General features: G+C 35.5%; 1 protein-coding gene across 2 annotated transcripts in view; it reads right to left on the minus strand.

Annotated features, from left to right (window-relative positions):
- Positions 1-22,049, minus strand: part of NKAIN2 (sodium/potassium transporting ATPase interacting 2) — a 967,023-nt gene that overhangs the window by 151,729 nt on the left and 793,245 nt on the right. For both annotated transcript variants that reach the window (XR_001157261.2, XM_012777552.2), the window contains exon 4: positions 13,547-13,747. Coding sequence is in view for 1 of the 2 variants with exons in the window: in XM_012777552.2 (XP_012633006.1) it covers positions 13,547-13,747 (201 nt within the window). In the remaining variant the exon portion in view is untranslated. The remainder of the gene's footprint in view (positions 1-13,546; positions 13,748-22,049) is intronic.

The raw sequence follows: 22,049 nt of genomic DNA on the forward strand, positions 1-22,049 counted from the left end.
GGTTATTTGTGACGTCTCACATACTCAACTGCATCACAGCTTATATTTTTTAATTTAAAAATTAATTTGACTTTTTGTCATTCCAGCTTGGTTTCTTTCCTAGGAGATCATAGGAGAGCTTTTTAGCCTGCAATACAAAGCCCAATAAGTAGTAAATTGAAACAAGAAAAGGAAATCATCTTTCTCTATTGGCATAAATCTATGTATCAATTCCACATAAATGAAACTTGTATGTAGGGTTAATAAATGAAGAAAATATATCTTCTGCACAAAGTTTAGTTGCATCTACCAGGAAAGGAATAGAATTACAAGATCATGCTGGGAAACCAACTATATAGTTTTGCTCAGAATCATTGGCCAACCTGAGTCCTGACCCTGATGAAGTTCCTGAATATATTAGAAGGCAGCACTTATGATCCGTTACTCCACATGCTATCCCGGCGATGAGCTGTCAGGGGTATCTTGTCATATAGCAGTGCTATATTGCCCAGGAGACAAACACTTACCACTGCTGGGATGTGGGTCTTCCAACTCTGTCCCAGATTAAGTATCACAGCAACTTTGGAGCTTTTAAAGCCATATATTTGAAGCAAAGAACATGTGGGTACCACATGGCTATGTCATTTCAATTCAGATCCCAGATTCATAACTAAAAGACAATAAAGGAGTGACCAAACATATTTTCCCATCTATTTTTGGCCACTCCTTTACTATATTTTTAATATCAAGCTTCCTTTAACAACTTGTCTCTGTTTTAATTGTAAGAAACACATACTTTCCTAAGTTTTTGAAATAAGTACATAGCTGAAAATGAATGCAAGAGCAATTATTGAATTACTGACATGGAAGTTTCCTCTACCTCACAGTATAATTTCAGTAAAAATTGGTTTTCATGGTAACATTCATAGAATGTTAGGACTAAATCAACCTAAGCATGGTAGTCAACTAATATGGTGGCATGAGATTACACAAGTGAGTTAAAAAACTTAGAAATTAAAAAAGTGAGAGCCTATCCATAATTCTATGACAAATCAATAAAGTTGCGGCAAATGGGCAGGGAAAACGAAGATACTGGACAGAAAGAGAAGAAAAGAACAATTTGTATTTATAAAGTTGCTTATAATAAGCTGACTAAATTTAAGAAGCAGAGCTATTGAGAATCAATAAGGGAGAGTAGAGCAACACATACATTTCAGGATAGAAGAAAATTAAAAATATCCTTGGAGCCATGACACTATTTAGTTCATGACTCTAGGGCCATATTTGCAATTAGCATTAACCAGAATAATCACGGGACAAATAACTGCCTCTTTAAGAAAATAACGTTATAAATTAAGTTAGGAGATTACAGATGATAAACTCACGTATATGAAAAGTTGTAGTTTTGAGTTCCAGAGTTACTGCTTGAAAGGAATTTAACACAATGAGTGACAATTGGAACTGATTTCAGAGAGGAAGCAACAGCTGAGTCAGGTAAAATGCAGGCACGATATCACAAGGAGAGAAATAGGGAAGAGAATAATGAGGACTAGGAATCATATGGAAGAATGTGTGGGTTGAGAATAATAGAGTTTTAAATCCTATTTATAAGACTAGTAAAAGCAAAAGGTACAGAAGGAATATCACAGATGGCTCTTTTACTCCTGTGTAAACACTATTTAGCTTAAGTGTGTTTGCCCATATTTTTATTCTTTTTCACTCAAGGATAACATGCTAAACAATAAATTATCCTTCATATTATAGCTGTCGTTATAAATCATCTTTACATCTTTCCTTTGAGAATGGCTTGCTCTTATTTGAAAACACTAATACATCCTCCTGTTGTTATTCTAGCACAGTATTTAGAAGTTCTTGTGATGAGGAAATTGCCATCAAAGATTTATGTCTTAAGAATTTTGTATAATTATAGCTGATTATGACTGAAAAGACATCCTAAGAGACAATGATATTGTATACAAGCATTACAAAGGAAGATGGTAACCTTTTAGTCAAGGCTAAGAGCTGTGATGTTTTTCCCAAAATATTATATTTTAGTATATTTGAATATACTTTATTTATTCTGAAATAATTTGGATTTAATATACTTATTTTTTTCTGAAATAATTTTAGAATTACAAAATTAAATCTAAAAATGGTGTTATACATGGTTCATCGCACAAAGCTCTATGCAGACAAGTTGAACTTAAATCTCATATTATTTTTTAAACAAAACCCAATTATCAGTGAAATTTTATAGCCTGTAATCCTTAGCACCATCTTAAATGTATTGGTATTTTTATTCTATGATGTTTCCAAACATTCCCTTAGATAAAGCAGTATGCGTAGGGGGTAAGCGAGTGCTTCAAACCTTACATATAGAAGCAAATGTTGCAAACTGATAATAATGGTTGATAATGGAATAAAATTTGCCCCTGTGCAGGTTAGTGGTACGATATCTAAATAGTATTACACTGGCTTTAAAAATTATAGTTCTATCTGGGGAGTAAGTAATCTTAGTAGGATTTAGTTCATTTTTTTGTATATCACTGTGAGTTAGCCTGAAAAGGTAATAATATTCTCAATGAACAGTAGAAGAAACTGAACTAAACAGAAAATAAACACTACTACCTTTATTGTTTTCAAGGCAATTTCTTAAACATTATCTCATTTAGTTCATAATTACAAAATAGTTTATTATACAACTGGGTGTAAGATTTAAGGATTATGACTCCCAGACTATGAATATTTTGCCTTGTATTTCTGAATTTGCATGCAGGGAATATCAGAGAATATTAAAAGCAGAAAAATCTTAAACTTAATTTGACATTAGAGGCTGTTTAATTTCTTGCCGTTTGCTTGTTCATATGCTCACACAACTACTCACCAATTTACAAGTGTACTTTCCAGTAATAAAAAGAAATAAAATGAAGGCCATGATGACTAATTATTTAGTGTCTACTTTAACCAAAACTTGATTGACATCTGTGGATAAGACATAAGAGCTTTGAAGGGATAATGTGTAAATGAATTGTCTAGAGAAATAGAGAACAGATTGGAAAAGTTAAACTTATGCCCACTTCAAAAGTAACAATAGGTTACTTCCAACTATTCAGTCACTATAGTATTTCTTAGTATTCAGGGATCAATAATAGTCAAAGTTTTGAAATTAGTTCGTAGAACTTTGCCTATTTTTATGTTTTTTGCACCACTCAATGTCCTTTTCTGATTCTATTTACCTCCGTAACTCTCCTATTTCAGCAACCTTGTCATTGAGAAAAACTCCCTGTATGTCTTGATTTTTGTCATATTGGTGTTTCTCATATTTTTGTGAATATTTGTATAAACTAGTCTGATATTCCATAAACAAATCATATTTATTTTGTTTATTGACTTACTACCTTTTGACAAGCAAGTCTATGTTTCTGAGTACCCAGGAGAACTATCACTGGAACAGTGTATATAATAATTGGTGCCCAGTAACGTAGCTATTGAACTATTATGACAGCTAGGAAAGAAGCCCAGGGTTGGTCATTCTGTCCATTGCAGGCACAAAGCAGTTTTGTCCTAAGAAGAAAACTGTTGAATGGTCTTTGACACTGGACTAGAAATCAGAAGATTGAGTTTTCAATTCTGGATCTACAACTCACTATTTACTGAGAAATACAGCACACATAGTATTTGATAATAGTCTATTTATGTTACAGGCTTGACCCTGCAGTTCTGGATGGAGAATGACTCTTAAGGCAAAGAAAGGAGTTGGTGGGGCACCGAGAGCTGTGATACCATTTTTGTATTCGAAAATCACCTTCCCTGACAGGATACCATGTTTCTAAGCAGTTCAAGATGTCAGAAGGATCAGTAGTGAAGAGAAAGGGAAGGCACTAGTATTTCTGGCAAAAGTTTTGAAAATTACACCCACCTAGGCCCTATCTCAGGCCTAAGGAAACTAAATATTTAGTAGGCCATGTTATGGTAATCCTTTAAATAACTGAGTAGGAAATTCTTATTCCCAGCCCGTGTTGAGAGCCACTGCTGTAGAGTAGTGAGCATTTCTGCTCCAATGTGTCCTGAAAGAATTAAACAACAATTAAAATTCGCTTGAAAACTATGTGCATTTGAAATCAACGCTGGATATTTTTCATCATTAATTTAAATGGCAACCTTGTTGAAGATCAGTTGACCATATAAACATGGATTTATTTCTGGACTCTCTTCCATTCCATTGGTCTCTGTCTTTATGCCAGTACCACACAGTTTAAATTACTGTAGCTTGGATGTATGTGTGTATGTGTGTGTTTATATATATTTTACATATTTCAAAGTTCAGTTTTATTTTATTTTTATTTCAAAATATTAATTAGGGGGAGGTAAAAGTGTTTTTGTTACAAAGCTATCTTGTATAATGTGCTTAAGTTAGAGCTTTTGGTGTGTCCATCACCATGATAGTGTTCATTGTATAAAACAGGAAAGTTTTTATCTTATGCCCACCATTCCCCCTGCTTCTTGGATTTTCATGTCCTTTATATCACTTTGAGTCTATGTGTACCCATCTATTAGCTCCTACTTATTAGTGAGAAAATATAGGGCTTTGTTTTCCATTCTAGAGATACTGCAGTTAGGATAATGATCTCCAGTTCACTCCATGTTACTACAAATGACATTATTTCATTCCTTTTTATGGCTGGGTAGTACTCCATGGTGTGTGTGTGTGTGTGTGTGTGTGTGTGTGTGTGCGCACCACATTTTCTTTATACACTTATGAATTGAAGGTCAGTTAGGTTGATTTCACAACTTTGGAATTTTGAATTATGCTGTGATAAACATTTGAGTACAGATGTGTTGTTGATAATATGACTACATTTACTTTGGGTAGATACACAGCAGTGGGATTGCTGGATCAAAGGGTATGTCTACATATTTTCTGAGGAATGTCCATAATGATTTTCATAGATGTACTAATTTGCAGTCCCACCAGCAGTGCATAAGCATTCCTTTCTTTCTGCATTCATGCCAGCATCTATTGTTTTTTGACATTTTAATAATGGCTAGTCTGATAAAGGTAAGGTGGTATCTTATTATAGTTTTAATTTGCATTTCCCTGATGATTAGTGATGTTGAACATTTTTCCATATGTTTCTTGGCCATTTGTCTTGTTCTCAGACACTTCTGTTCATGTCATTTGCCCATGTTTTGATGTAGTTGTTTTTTTCTTGCTGATTTGTTTGAGTTCTTTGTAGATTTTGGATATTAGTCCTTTGTCAGATGTATAGTTTGCAAATATTTTCTCCCATTGTGTAAGTTGTCTATTCATTCTGTTGATTACCTGCTGTGCAGAAGTTTTTAAATTTAATTAAGTCCCATTTATTTATTTTTGTTGTTGCTATATTTGCCTTTGGGGTCTTAGTCACAAATTCTTTGCCTAGGCCAATGTATAAAAGAGTTTTTCCTAAATTTTCCTCTAGAATTTTTATTGTTTCGTGCCTTACATTTAGTTCTTTATTCTATCTTGAATTAATTTTTGTATATGTTGAGAGATAGGGATCCTATTTCATTTGTCTTCATGTGGCTATACAGTTTTCCCATCACCATTTATTAAATTTGGGCATCCTTTCCCCAGTGAACATTATTGTATGCTTTGTCAAAGATCACTTCGTTGTAGTTAGATGGTTTCATTTCTGAGTTGTCTATTCTGTTCCATTGGTCAATATCTCTATGTTTATAGCAATTTCTTGTTGTTTTGGTTACTGTAGCCTTGTAATATAATTTGAAGTCAGGTAGTATGATGCCTCCAGATTTATTCTTTTTACTTAAGATTGTTTTGGAATCACTTTGGAAAGTATGGAAAATTTAACGATGTTGATTCTATCTATCCTTGAACAGGGGATATTCTTCCATTTGTTTGTGTCATCTGCAATTTTGTTCATCAGTATTCTGTAGTTCTTCTTGTAGTCCTTTATCCTTGTTTGTTAAGTATATTCCTAAGTATTTTATTTTCTTTGTAACTGTTGTGAATGGTATTGAGTTCTTGATTGACTCTCCGCTTGACTATTAATAGTATATAGAAATATTACTGATTTACATACATTGATTTTATAACCCGAGACTTTGCTGAATTTATTTGTCAATTCCAGGAGTCTTTTGGTGGAATCTTTAAGGTTTTCTAGATACAAAATCTTATCATCAGGAAACAGGGATAGTTTGACCTCCTCTTTCCCAATTCAAATGCCTATATTTCCTTCTCTTGCCTGATTGCTCTGGCTATGACTTTCAATACCATGTCAAATAGAAGTGACAGTAGGGACCCTTTCCTGTTTTAGTTCTTAGAGGGAATGCTTTCAACTTTTTCCCCTCTCAGTATTTTGTTGGTTATGGGTTTGTCATAGATAGCTTTTATAAATTTGAGGTATATTCTGTCTATGCCTAGTTTGTTGAGGGTTTTTATCATGAAAAGGTGCTGGATTTTATTGAATGATTTTTCTGCATGTATTGAGATAATTATGTGGTCTCTGTTTTTGTTGCTGTTTATGTGATAAATCATGTTTATTGATTTGTGTGTGTTAAAACATCCTTGCATCACTGGCATGAAACCCACTCAATCATGGTGAATTATCTTTTTGATGTGCTATTGAATTTGGTTTGCTATAATTTTGTTGAGGATTTTTGCATCTGTGTTCATAAGAGACATTGGCCAGCAGTTTTCTTTTTTTGTTGTGCCTGTCATTTCCTGGCATTGGTATCAAGATGCTACTATAGGCTTCATAGAATAAGTTAGGGAGGATTTCCTCCTCGAGGTTATGAAATAGTTTCTGTAGGATAGGTATAAATTCTTCTTTGTAGGTCTGGTAGAAATCAGCTGTGAATACATCTGGTCTGGTATTTTTTTTTGGTCAGGATATTTTTCATTACTGCTTCAATCTTATTGTTCATTATTGATTTCTTTAGGGTTTCTATTTCTTCCTGATTCAGGTTTGGGAGGTCATGTGTTTCCAAGAATTTACCTATTTCCTCTAGGTTTTCTAGGTTTTTTGCTGGAGGTTTTCATAGTATTCTCACAGATGCTATTTTGTATTTCTGTGGTACCATTTGTAATATGATACTTTTTCTTTTCTGATTGAAGTTATTTGAGTCCTTTCTCTTCCATATCTGATTAATCTGGCTAGTGGTCTATTGATTTTGTTTATGCTTTGAAAGAACCAACTTTATGTTTCATTGAGACTTTGTATTGTTTTTTGGTTTTGATTTTGTTTAGTTTTGCTCTGAGCTTTATTATTTCGTTTCTTCTGCTGGCTTTGGGTTTGGTTTGTTCTCTTTCTAATTCCTTTAGAAATGGGTGACATTAAGTTGTTAATTTGTGATCTTTCTATTTTTTTGATGGGTGCATTTAAAGCTGTGAACTTTCCCTTTAGGGCTGCTTTTGCTATATCCTATAGACTTTGAAAGCTAGTGTCCCCTTTGTCTTTCAGTTCCAATAATCTCGGGGGCTGAACTCTTGCTGCTTCTTGCTCCGCTCTGCAACTTCTTCCTTGGAATCTCTGGTAGGTTTTGACACTTTTTTTTCAGCATTACACCTGAGCTCTGATTTTTTCATCTAAAACTTTTCCTTCTTTCTGACACTATCTGAACTGATGTCTCTATTCAGTCATCTCACCCCTCTATAATATATTTTGAAATCAGGAAGTGTGACACTTCTAGCTTTGCTCTTCTTTCTCAAGATTGTTTTGGCTATTCAGGATATTCTGTGATTCCATATGAATTTTAGAATTTTTTTCTATTTCCATAAAAATGCCTTTGAGATTTTAATAGGGATTGCATTGAATCTATAGATCATTTTGGGTAGTATATGGAGTAGTTTAATTGGCTGTTGTTTTGGCACATTATAAATATTAATGGATTTTAAAGAAGCCTATTATGTTACTCTCTTAAATACATCCACTGAAATCTGAATACTGCTGTGAATTGAAATTCACCTTCTTTTATTTAAAAACACATGTACACATTTTTGTTTAAGGATCATAAATTTTATGTAGTTTCTTTTCTTTTAGAACTCCATGTTACTGCTTCCACAGACTATTGTACTAATAAGTTTTTTCTTGAAAGTGAATATGATCATTCTATCATATTTCTCTGCAAGAAATACATATATATATAAATTTGTTGAGTAGAACACACAAGGTACAGAAAGACAAATATTGCATGTTTTCATTCAAATGTGGGAGCTAAAAAAATTGATCTCATGGAAAGTAAAATGGTTATCAAGGATGAGAAGATTAATGGGGAGGAGGAAATGCAAAGGGCTTGATTACTGGATACAAAAACACAGTTAGAAGGAATAAGATCTAGTATTCAGTAGCACAATAGGGTGACTATAGCTAACAACTTATTGTATGTTTAAAAATAACTAGAAGAGTGGAATTGGAATATTCCTAACACAAAGAAATTATAAATGCTTTAGGTGATGGATATCCCAATTACCCTGATTTGATCATTACATATTGTATGCTTGTATCAAAATTTCCACATTTACCCCATAAATACGTATAACTATTATGTATCCATAAAATTAGAAATTTAAAAAATATATAAATCTAAGCAAACATTTTTTAAAAATTAAAATTAAAATAAATGTAACAAAAGATATTCCCATGGCTATGGCAACTGTATCACTTCTCAATGTAGCAGTAGATGGGTACCAGCTTATACTATTTCCCCACTCATCCCTTTAAAACAACACAAATTCACAACTTAGATTTAAGATTTACAATTTTAATGCCAATGTTCTAGATGACATGAAAATCATGACCTAAATCTTAAGCAAATCATTGGGAAGCAGTTTTTCCAGATTAAGGGAGGTATCAGTATCAAAGAGCAACATGTACAATAAGGTCACTCTCACGCATGCATCAAATACATCAGCAACATCCAAAGAAATACCCATTTGTCATTCCCAACACAACTGCAAGTCAATTTGGATAAAGGGATTTGAAGTTTGGAAAACTTCTTCACCAATGGCATTCCTCGGCAAGTGTTAGCAAGCCAAATGGCAAACATAAATTATTAACCAAGAATAATTGGAAACATCTGTGACTTCATTGATCTGAAGGTACATAATTTATTTACAAATGTTTTTTACTATATACTCTACTGAACAAAGATTTTCATCATTTTCTGTACTTTACAAAGCATAGAGCTTTCTGAATAGGAAATAGATATAACTAAAGGGTAAACTTAACAATTAACCTGATTTTTAGCTATGAACCATGCACCAGATATAAGAACTTTTTTGTAAAAATTTCTAGGACTTCCCTGTTCTTCTGAATATGGTGTCTAAGCCAACTCTACTTGCTACAGGAAACAGTAAGGCTACTTACATTTTTACCAATATCCTCTGCTAGTCTGCTAAAAACAATTAATAGTCAACCTTCCATGAACTTAGAAGTGTGTCAGAAGTAAAGAAAATAAAATAGAGGAAATAAAGGAAGACTAAAACAAGCAATCTGGGTTGAAGAAGTTCATATTAAACATAGAAATATCGATTCTCCGGATGTTTCTAGAAAAAAGAGAGAGATGAAGTGTGTTTTCCCCCAACCAATTATTTGAAATTTTAACATATATTTGAACATATCTAGTTACTTCAGTTATTGCTATAAATGTTTTGACTTAAAGTATCACTTATGCACATTGGTTTATAAAATATCTTTCCTTTTCATTGTTTTGGTTACAGGAAGGGAAGCAAAACATGTACATAATAAATATGAGGCACATACATTTCCATTTCCCTCATCCATGGCAGCCATAGCTAATGAACCACATTGTTCCTTGCCACTGACCAACTCTGAATTTTGGGGCTTCAGGAATCTATTACCCATCAGCTGGGGCTGCATTCAGGTTGAAAACTGTTTCCCATCCTTGAAGGAGAGTGTGTTCATCATCCCTATTTACTGGCTAAGACATCTTAGGAAAAGCTTTTAACCTGTTCTGCTGCCCTCAGAGGACTATTGTACAGTCAAAGAATTAATGCATGTGAACATATTTTGTAATCCATGCAGTTCTAATCACACATTGTTTGAAGGAACTTGATTAATTCTTTTGTAATATAAATAATATCATTTCCCTAATTGATCTCCTCCCTGGCTCTTCCCACAGACATTTATCTATTTTATAAATGTGGATTTTTAAATTTCTGGTTTTATTAAAACTGTGCACACCTGTATTCCTTTTGAATGCGCTATCTGATACTAACTAAAAGAAAATGCTGCTGGAGGAGGAGAAAGCTAGGGATCTCACACCTGCCTCATCATTATCGTGTTCTGGCAGTCCTTTCTGCTCGCCTGGAGGCTGTGTGATTAATAGCCCCACTTCCCAATTATACGCATATTATACTTGTCTTCCTTTGGCTGTAGATGGGAGATACCTTATGTATGTGCGATGCAAATGTGGGCTTTGTGAATGCTAATTTCAAAACCAGCCCAGAGTTGATTGGCAGAAAACTGAGCAATGGGGTGACAGGCTTGCCAGGGGTCAGGAATCTGCAAAATAAAGGCTGAGTGAGGGTGGAGAAAAAGAGCTGGAGAGATTTGCAGTTAATCAAGAGCAGTGGCTGAGAGAGCCCCAGTTTATGAAAACAGATCTAAGCCAGATATCCTAGAAGAGAGGGCAGCTTCAAAGATTGATAACAACAGTGAGAAGAGTGAGAGTTCAGCTGACTACAAAAACCAGGATGGAATTAAGAAGCCAAGATTATGCCATAAACTGCACAAACCATATTCTCTGCCTGTCACATCCCTGAAACATGCCTGTTTGCACCTGGTTTGTACCCTGGGGAAACGTGATCCATTTTTGACTGTGAATCCTCAAGGTCAGGGATCCTGTCATCTCTGCTTTTCTCGATGCCAGCAGGGGACAAGCACTCAGGAAGTGTTCACTAGGCTGGACCAAACGGAGCACTTCCGGGGGATGATTCGGGTAACGCAAAAGGGGAGGACCAGAGATTAGAGGCACTATTTCATCACTTAATCATTACAGCAGAATTGATCAGAATAAATACAGGAAAGTTTATTTGGAGGGCTTCCAATAACTAGGCAGAACAAATTGCTCAAGATAAGCCCTTTTTGGTTTGCATTATAAAACTCTCATTAAGATTTGCTAAATTTTCTGTACAGCAGATGCTTTCAGCCCAAGTCTGCCCACACAGTGGCAAGACTAAAGGCAGAAAGTGTGTTGAAACTTCTCCAAGTAATGGCTTAGCTGCACAGGTGCTTACTTACTCTCAGGTGTTCCACATGCAGCATTGCAAAAAAAGTGCACCGCTGGAAAGAACAGGTGGAAAAGGGAGAGGTAAAGATGCCATATCCTATGCTGGTTTGCTCAAACTATTCCTTCACTCCACTGGGGGCAATGCAGACAGGAGAAGTGGGAGCCAGTAGCATGAAATATCGGTCACATCTGTTCTTCAGGACACACCATCTATCTTCTTTGTACTCTAGCCACCTTGCCTTTACAGATGGTTTTTACTTATGTAAAAATATTTTTTCTTTGGGCAGTATGTCAGCCTCAACATATGCTTCTGTGTCCAAATGTATTTTTTTAGCAGATTCCCTGTGTGCCAAAATTATGTGGGGTTTAATAAATCTGTGAATATAGTTTACACACATAAACACACAAATTCAAATAACTCTTTAAAATAGTTATATATAAGTATCCGTACACCTAAACTATATCTTCACATTATTCTTGAAACAGGTAGAGGTTTTTCAAAATGTGGGTAGAGTAAAAATAAGGAGTTTCATAGAAGGAATATTTTGTTTAAAACTCATCTATAACACATAAAGATATTTATGTTCCCAAATCCCAGAAATATTTCACTTTTCCAGTGTGAGAGTGAATACTTGATTTAAATATATTTTAAGGAATGAAATGGCTACTTCCATCCCATTAAATCTAACTCGTCTTTATTTTAGGATAAGCAAAATGAGCAATTTTTGATGTAAAACTATTACAGAAGATTTTATTTGTTGAAAGAAGTGTCTCAGGTTGGACATACTCAAGGGAGATCACTCAGAGCTTTACTAAAGAACGCAATTCAAATGTTTTGTACATCATTAATACTGATCTCCAAATATTTACAGCTCTCCCTCCTCCTGATCATTTTGTGATTTGATGGGACTGTGTGACCAGTTCTGGACAATGAGCTGTGAGTAATGAGGTTTTCCTTCCAAGCAGGACTATTTAGGTGCCAATGCAGACCCTCTGTATCTATCTTTGTTCTCTGGCATGGAGACCCATGATGATTGAGATAGTGGCTGTTCCACCTGCCTTGTTTCCTTAGTGACAGTGATTAGTGAAGCCTCCTGCTGACACACAGAGCAAATCTTTATGGTTTTTAGTTATAGAGATTTTTGAAGTATTTACTAACACAGCATGCTTAGCCTATGATAACACACACATATATAGTCCATATAGTCCATTAGAATCTAATAACAATTTATTAGCTATATAATCTCATACACATTCATGTAGTTATTTTTTTAATTCCAGGAGAATTTTATTTCCTTCTGAATTTTATGCTATTCTACCAAGGACCTATTATTTCTTGTTATTTAAGAATTGTGAGTCAATATCATCCCCAAAGTAATTAACTGAAGAAAGAAATAAAAAACAGATTCCGCTTGCATTATTTGTTGCTAACAATTTTAAGATTATGCACATCAATTGCAGATCCTACAAGAAACCTAAGAAAAATATATGCAGTTCTATAGATCTAGGATCTGTAATGAATAAATAGATTAATGTATAATAAAGTTGCCTTAACTTTGTATATCCCATGACATGCAGTTATCCTCAGTAAAAATTATTCTTGAGAAAGGGTGCTTTTATTTATCTCTTTGTCATAATAAAATAATATATTTTATATAACATAGGTATATGTTATACAAATATGTGATTTATAATTTCTACTGCCTTCCGTTAGAAGGAGGGTTATTTATTGGAACAGTACTGTGAAAAATGGGGGCATGAAAGTCTAGAACTAAAATCTATAGAAAATCTGAATTGTGTTGGCAAAAAGGGGGGTGGGGAGTAAAAGGTGATGGGATATTTGGGAGAAATTTAGGAAGAAAGAGGAAGGAGATAGGGCACGTGGAAAAGAGAAATCCCATTGCTAGCAGCATGCCTGAAAAAAGCATTGGGGAGAAGGTAGCTATCGCAATCTTATAAATTTGAATATTATAGAATATTAGTTATCAGAACCCTCTGATCTTCCCTCCAGAATCTTTGGAAAAGTCTACCAAAAGCCAAGTAATCACATCTTGACTGATTGGATTTCCTATGTAAAATGCTGATGATGACAAAGGCTATTTACTGATTGCTGAAGAAAATCAGTGCACTTAGTCCAGGGGATGGCTTGAATTAACATGACAAATTCCTATTAAATTCCTGTGAAAAGTGGCATTAACGAGGAAAAAGCAAAAAGGCTGCACTTTACCCACAGATTCCATTTGTGTGCACTGAGTTTGCACAGAAATAAAAACAATTACAGAAGCACTAGGAGTGGTTGGCTGTCAACACTTACTGCGAGGACAATCTGGAGGGAACTATGAGCCACTTCTATGTACTGGTACTCCAGAAAACACCCTGAGACCGTGATGTAGCGATGGTCCTCTGGGGCCCAGTCTGGGGCGGGTGTCACTGATGTCACCATACATCCTGGTCCATTCTCCATCCACCAAGATCGGTGCATTGAAATATTAAAAGTCAGGATAAGGTCTGTTTCCTGCAAGAAGGCAATTTATAAGGATGAGAATTACTTTATAAATGTTAGTTAACTTATTTGGGACTGACTTGCTTTAAGTTTCTCTTTTAGAAATATGGGTTTGTTTTTTTTTTCCTGCTCCATACTATATTTCACAGGCAGCAACAAAGTGTCTAAAGTAATTATGTGTCTATGGATTCTACTCGTGAAGGTTTGCCTGACTATAACAATATAGATATAATTATTTTATTAGGAAAATTACCAATGACATGCATTAATTATATCACAGAAGGGTCTTTACCTTTCAATACTTGTAAATATCACAAAAGAAATGACTTAAACTCTTATCAGGTGAAGCTCATGGTATTGTAAATTTTCAGTATTTCCTTTCCCTCAGAATATTTACTTTTTGCACATTTTAAATCTTAACATTGTACTTCAATACTGCAACATTTAATATAATGTTGTGGCTAATGCTTAAATTTACAAGACCTTTACTTCATAAAACATAATATTACTTGTTTTTTTCTCATACTATTATTTTAGCAAATCAGTGTCTCTTCAATCTTGTCAAATTTGTGAAATTGGTCATAATATTTCTTTAAAAATATCATTACCAAATTCTTGCAGGGTAGACATAAGTCAATAAATATTTAGATGAAGTTTACCATGTTAGCTGATACACAACTACAAATGGAATAAAAGGTGGAGTTTTGCACTCAGCTGACAATCACACACACCAAGGTGAAGTTATCAATAGCACTTGGACAAATGTCTTTCAGAAATCGATGGCTAAAGCAAATGTGCATGAAACACATTCTACTACTTAGCAAGTCACGGAGAAAGATAAATTCAAAGAGAGAGGGTCAGTGATGGGAAATGAAACTATTTCAGTTTCAGTGATAGTTGATGCTGCAGGATAATAGGTGCCAAATATTCTCACTCCAAAGTGACCTATGTGCTAGATTGACTAGAAAGATTCTGTACAGAAAGTGTCTTAAATCATGTCTGGGAACCTGAGCCACACACTCGCATTGGACAAATGAAAGGGTTGAGTTGGAATAGCCAGGGAATTTAGAGATTGGAGAGCACTAAGCAATAATACCATTATATCCATGGTGGTGGTTGGGTAATTTCACTTTTTCTTAAGCCTATTGAGAAAGGCTTCAAAGTATCTCTTGGAACCAGAGAGACATGGCAACTAGTTTCTGACTCAAGCCTTATAAATTTCAAAATAGAGCCTATGGGTAGAGATACTTGCTAAGTGGTCAAACAAAAATTAGGCATTATTTCAGAAAGTAAGTGTATTGCTACCTACTCATATGATAGGTCTAAGGCAGGTGTCCTCAAACTACGGCCCGCAGGCCACATGCGGGTGTTTTTGCCCATTTGTTTTTTTACTTCAAAATAAGATATGTGCAGTGTGCATAGGAATTTGTTCATAGTTTTTTAAAAACTATGGTCTGGCCCTCGAATGGTCTGAGGGACAGTACACTGGCCCCCTGTTTAAAAAGTTTGAGGACCCTTGGTCTACGATAATGATCCTTGGAAGCAGATGTAGGCCATGAGGAAAGAGAGCTAACACGGGCTTTCTCTCAATACTTTCCAAGAAGGCCATTTGGTAGGGGGATAATGGCTGAATCTATACCACTACGTATTCCTAGGGTCCGAGGGAAGGAGTGCAATTGAGTAAGTAGGGAAGAGGCACAACCAAATCATGTATGTACAGGCGAGATATTCAGTACAAGTCAGGGCTTTGAAAAGCCCAGAAAAGTGTCTTGAGAAAGAGTCACTTTCATCAGCCACTAAGGTTTGTTAGTACTTATCTTTCCTGCTTCCTTATCTTTTTGCCGTTTTAATACTCCAAGTATGGAGGGGCCTGAAATCTCAGATAATAGTTGTGAGATAGGGATGGAGTAGGTTAGTAAAGACAGAAGTCAAACACTGAGCATACAACTCTTTCCTGTATAAAAGCAGAAATTTAATTTTGAATAAAATTTGGATTTTTTTATTATAATACCAAACATATTAATTTCTGAACAGAGACTGTTTTGGAAGCTATAGTGACTTCAGATTACTTTTTTTTTTTTTTTTGAGACAGAGTCTCGCTTTCTTGCCTAGGCTAGAGTGAGTGCCGTGGCGTCAGCCTAGCTCACAGCAACCTCAAACTCCTGGGCTCGAGTGATCCTTCTGCCTCAGCCTCCCGGGTAGCTGGGACTACAGGCATGCGCCACCATGCCCGGCTAATTTTTTCTATATATATATCAGTTGGCCAATTAATTTCTTTCTATTTATAGTAGAGACGGGGTCTCGCTCTTGCTCAGGCTGGTTTTGAACTCCTGACCTTGAGCAATCCGCCCGCCTCGGCCTCCCAAGAGCTAGGATTACAGGCGTGAGCCACAGCGCCCGGCCAGATTACTTTTTGTTATCTGGATATAACCAGACAAATAGGAGGTCTGCCATGTATTTTATCCAGTGGCAGTGGAAGTATCAGGTCCACAGGTAGGCTTGGAGTGGCAACCGTAAGAAAGAAATAATGTTCTCTACTTCTCAGAATCATGATTATGTAAAATCTGATTACCAAAGCTAACTGAGTAAATCACTGGAGCCTATGAGGAAAAAGAAAAAAGTTTAAAAGGGCAACCAATCAGAGACTAAGATTTGAGGACAGCCAGGCTTGTGCAGTCCAGCAAGAGCATAGTCTGGTTTCCTAATAGCTGCTGATATCTATGTATACAGCTGGTGATATCTAATGTATCTCTGTAAATCTTCCTCTCTCACAGTAAGTCATGACCAGCTATGAAGGTCCACTTGAAAGAATGGTAAGAAGGATTTACTGAAACTGAGAACTGGGTTATTTGCGTTATCTCTACTCATCTGTTGAAGCAAGATATGGTTCTAGTAAAAACTGGATGAATCAGTAAACAACTATGCATGCATTTGTCAGGGTAATCATTATCTCAAACAGGGACCAGAGCACAAAGCACTGACAGTGAGAATATGGTTGTTGGCTATAACACATAGCAGTAGTTCAGATAGGTTACCACCATCTAACACCTGGGACTGTCACAGATTTTGCAATGAAAGTCCCTTTTCCTTGGAACCCCTTAATTCCAACACACCAGGAAAGTTGATTACTACAGCTACAGAAACACTTCAGAAAAGCATTGATTGATGCAGGTTGAGTTTGTTGTGTACTAGAGCTGTGGTGATCATAGCATTCATTCATTTACTAATTATGTATATTCTAACTATGCCACCCAAAAAGAGCCTTGTTTTGATAAAGCACACAATATGCCATTAAAACAAGGGTAAAGAATATGAGCCCCAAAATGAAGATGGTGGGTAGTGAGCCAGGAAACTAAGACATGTAAGTGCCTTATTTGGGCACTCAATCCAAGACTATATCCAAGTTATAAGGGAACATTGTGTCTCCCTTATAATTGTCATTATCTAAAAGAATGAAGCATACTATAAATCCAAGACAATCTTTTCTATCTTAATATTAAATTTTTAAGAGAAATTAACAATTTTATAAATATTTTTACAAAAAATATTCATAATATATTGGATGGTATCTTTAATTCATTTTTTCCCCCTAAAATGTCAGAGATATTGGCAGGGAGTTGTGCTGGATTTAACAGACAACTGAGTCTCCTTTAGTTCCTCTTTCTAATATAGCAACTACGTTGGTTTACTAGGGCTGCCATTAACAAAGTACCACAAATTATGTTTCTTGTCTCACAGTTCTGGAGGTAAGCGTCTAAGATCAAGGTGTAAGTAGGGCTGGTTCCTTCTGTGGGCTTCCCCTGAGGGAGACTCTGTCCCATGCTTTGACGGTGTGCAGGCAATATTTGGCATCTTGGTTTGTAGAAACATCACTGAAATCTCTGCCTTTATTTCACATAGCGTTCTCCTTGTGTGCCAGTCTGTGTCTGAGTTTCCCTTTTTTATAAGGATGCTAGTCATAATGGCCTAGAGCCCACTCTGATGACTTCATTCACTAGTTACATCTGAAATGGCCCTATTTCCAAAGAAAGTCACTCTAAGGCTGAAGTCCCAACCCAAGAACAGCAGCCCAGTACCAGTCTGTGGCCTGTTAGGAACCGGGCCAGGGATCACCACCTGAGTTCTGCCTCCCCACCACCACTGCCCCAACCCTCCAGCCCTCCACTGCCCCCTGTGGAATAATTGTCTTCCTTGAAACTGGTCCCTGATGTCCAAAAGGTTGGGGACCACTGCTGTAAGGCACCGAAGGTTAGAATGTGTGTGTGTGTGTGTGTGTGTGTGTGTGTGTGTGTGTGTGTGTGTGTGTATATAAATTTGGGGGGAGTGGGCACAATTCAACCTATAATGATTAACTCTAATTTCTAAAAATCATTTGAACCATATGGTTGAACTTGTCAACCATATCTGGATGACAAGTACCATATTTTATTACTTCATATATTTATCTCTTTGCTTTCTATGTTATTATCTGGAATATTAATTACATATATATATTTAAGGCAAGCACAAAAATGAGGTTTATTGAGGAAAGCAAGACAGCATTATAGGACAAGAGCAAGACACAGGCCTGCAGATACGCCACAGATGACGACCGGGCCCATTGTTGTAGCAAAGGGACAGCGCAAGGAAGGGTGCATAAGAGAGGGTGGTTATGGTCTGAGTGTCTTGTTTTGTGATGTCTGGATAGGGACTTCGCATTTTAAAAATTAAAATTACAATAAGGTTAATAGCCAGAAATAGCACTCTTTGTCCATAGTTTTTTCCCACCTTCTGGTACTTGTCCAAAGGCAATCACTTTCATTTTTTAAAGGGCTGTTTCTTTGTTTACTTACTTCCGTTTTGCAAATATTGTGCTCATACTGATGTTATTCATTTATCATTTAAATATTATCTAATTATTTCTACTATGGAAAGTGTGAATTAGCATTCTTAGACCACATTATTCGCTTTCTATTCCCCACCATTCTGCATAATTTTCTCTAAAATTTGATTATATCAATATTATAAAATTTATGATTATGTAAATATTTTTATGGGTGAGCCACATAGTTAATTATGACTGCTTGTATAAATTTTTGTTTTCCCTGAAATTAATAATTCCTTCACAACTTTAAAATACAAACTTTATTTGTAGTTAGATGCACAGCAAAATTGAGTGAAAAGTACAAAAAGCTGCCTACACATTTGCACAGCCTCTCCCATCATCAACATTGCACACGAGAGTGGTATATTCGCTACAATACACGAATTTACACAGGCACATTATTATCATCTAAAATCCGTAGTTTACATTAGGGCTACTCTTGGTGCTGTACATTTTATGGATTTGGACAAATGCATAATATCATGTATCCACCATTATAGCATCAGACAGAGCCTTTTCACTGCCCTAAAAGTCCCCTGTGCTCTGCCTACTTGTCCCTTTCTCCCTGCCAACTGTTGGCAACTACTGATCCTTTTACTGTCACTATGGTTTTGCCTCTTCCAGAATGTTGTATAGCTAGCCTCATATAGTATGTAGGCTTTTTAGATTGTCTTCTTTCACTTAATAATATGATTTAAGGTTTCATCATGTCCTTTCATGGCTTGATAGCCCATTTCTTTTTTTCACTGAATACTAAAACATTACCTGAATGTGCTATAGTTTATTTATTCTTTTACCCACTGAAGGACATCTTTGTTGCTTCCAAGTTTGGGCATTTGTAAATAAAGTTGCTATATACCCCTGAATGCAGGTTTTGTGTGAACATAAGTTTTCATGTCATTTGAGTAAATACAAAGGAGCAAAATAGCTGGATCATATGGTAATACTGTGTTTAGTTTTGTAAGGAACAAACTGGAAGACATTCCAAAGCAGCTGTACCATTTTACATTCTCACCAACAATGAATGAGAGTTCCTGTTGCTCCATATCTTTGCCAGCATTTGCTGTTGTCAGAGTTCTGGATTTTGGCTACTGTAATAGGTGTATAGTGCTTGCTGTCTCATTGTTGTTTTAATTTGCATTTCCCAGATGATGTATGACATTGAGCGTCTTTTCATATACTTATTTGCCATCTGTGTATATTTATGATGAGGTATCTGCTAAGGTCTTTGGCCTATTTTTTGTTTTTTTTATTGCTGAGTTTTAAGAGTATTTTGTTTATTTTAGATAATAGTCCTTTATCATATATATATTTTGCAAATATTTTCTAGCAGTCTATGACTTGTACTTTTATTTTCTTGACAGTAACTTTCACAGGGTAGAAATTTTTAATTTTTAACAAAGGATAGCTTGTTAATTCTTTCTTCCATGGATCATGACTTTGGTGTCACATCTAAAAAGTCATAGCCACATCCAACATCATTTAGATTTTCTGCTATGTCTTCCGGGAATTTTATAGTTTTCCATTTTACATTTAGATCTGTAATTCATTTTGAGTTAATTTTTGTGATGGGTTCAAGTAAAGAAATAGAATGACAAAGAATTAGGTGGGGGCAGGGAGAGGGTAGCACCTTAGATATATTTTAGATATAATGGTAAGAAAAGATCTTTCAGTATTTTGCATTTGAATTCAGTGAATGAAGTGAAGGAGTAAACAGAGCAAAGAAGAGCATTTTCAACAGAGAGGACAGCCAGTGGGAATGACTTGAAGATTTTCTATTATGTTTATTCTTGTCTCTTATTTTCCTGCTGGAGCCTTTCCTTCAAAGTCTGGTGATCCCTGGTGTCCTTTCACATCAAATAGGAGGAGCCAAAACTGGACTGGAAGTTTGTTACGCATTACTGTACTGGCATTACTGTACTGGTCAGTTGGTGTCTTTTCCATATGATGACTGGGCATTGCCTTCCAAATGCTTGGTCTGTAGGGCTCTGTGAGATTTTACTCTGGGTCTTCCAGTCTTATGAGTCAGGCACCGGACCACAGCCTTCTTGGGCTGAACTGGGAAGGACCTGTGCTACATAGTATGCAGACTTTTTTTCAGTATGCAGATTTGAATTTAATCTTCCTGCATTCAGAAACTCTGCTCATGCCTACCTATGCCTCAAGAGACTTACCTGTTTGGAGGAGAAGCCTAATGTGTGGACCAAAGGAAGAGCCTGGAAGTAACCTAATTGTTCCTTGAAAAGATCATTCAATCCATTCTAGTTTTCATTCCTCTACTTCACACACTCTGTCCACTTCCAAATCCTGACTGTTAGAGGGTTTTATAGGCTAAATTTGTACTTTGGAACACTCCTCTACATGTTCATAAGTTTTTGGTTTTTCCTTTCTGCTAAGTCATTTGCCAATCCTCCATCTACTCCCTATTTTTTAAAAGTTGCTGACACTTCTTGTGTCACTTCTTACTTTTTAATATCACTTTGCTGGCATTTTGGGATAAAATTTAAATACATATCTTCAATTACCTGTCAGTAAATGGAAGATTCCTAGTATTATCTTATATTTCATTTCTTTTCTTGTAGATGTTTAAACAAAAAGTCTCTGCATGTATGTGAATATGTGCAATGTTTTAACTACAAAATACAAATTCTTGCTTGTAAAACAGACAATGTAAAGGTCTCTTTGAGGTCCTCCCTTTTAAATTCAACAGGAATTCCTGAGTGTCGTCTGCTCCATGCAAAATCAACAGGTTGTTTAATTCCTATATGTTTTGTAATTTTGAGCTAAAAATCATGATCTTTGGCACAAAAAAAACAAGCCTTGATAGCACAAAATATGGTAGAAAACCACAAACAAAATCTCTTAGATTCTAAATGGATTCATAGGAAAAAAATTAAAAATGGGATCAACATTGTAAGATATTAAAACTTTTAAAGCTAAAGAAAAGTTTCATAATTATATGTTCAAATCAATATAGTGACAAAAAAATCTTTGCGTTAATATATTTATTCATCTCTCCTAGTAAGTCTTCAAAAAGTTCATGTGAAAGGACCTCATTATTGGTCATGTCATTTTTCAAAACAACAGGGTCTGATGTGTTATATGAAAGGTGTTATTAGCACTAAAAGTTTGTTTCTTTCAGGGCCTGTATGTATTCAGGTCAATGCAAGAAGCCTAATTCCTCAACAAATAATAAACATTTGGTTAAAAAAAAAGTTGACAAGTAAATGAGAAAATAATACTTAGTGACATTTCGGAATTTCAATAAAAAGCTAAAATTTACTTTCACAGTTTAAGGCATTTGTAGAGCAGAGCATAGATGTACACGACTGTTACCATAGTAAGCAGTGGAGGCTATGTTAGCAGAGATTACAAAGTGGAGGGTTAGAGTGAGAAGTTTGAGTTGCAGTTTAAAAATCTGAAATATTGTCTTAGATTTCTTGAGTTTTC

Source organism: Microcebus murinus, chromosome 5 (genome assembly GCF_040939455.1).
Source record: "Microcebus murinus isolate Inina chromosome 5, M.murinus_Inina_mat1.0, whole genome shotgun sequence".
Taxonomy (NCBI): domain Eukaryota; kingdom Metazoa; phylum Chordata; class Mammalia; order Primates; family Cheirogaleidae; genus Microcebus; species Microcebus murinus.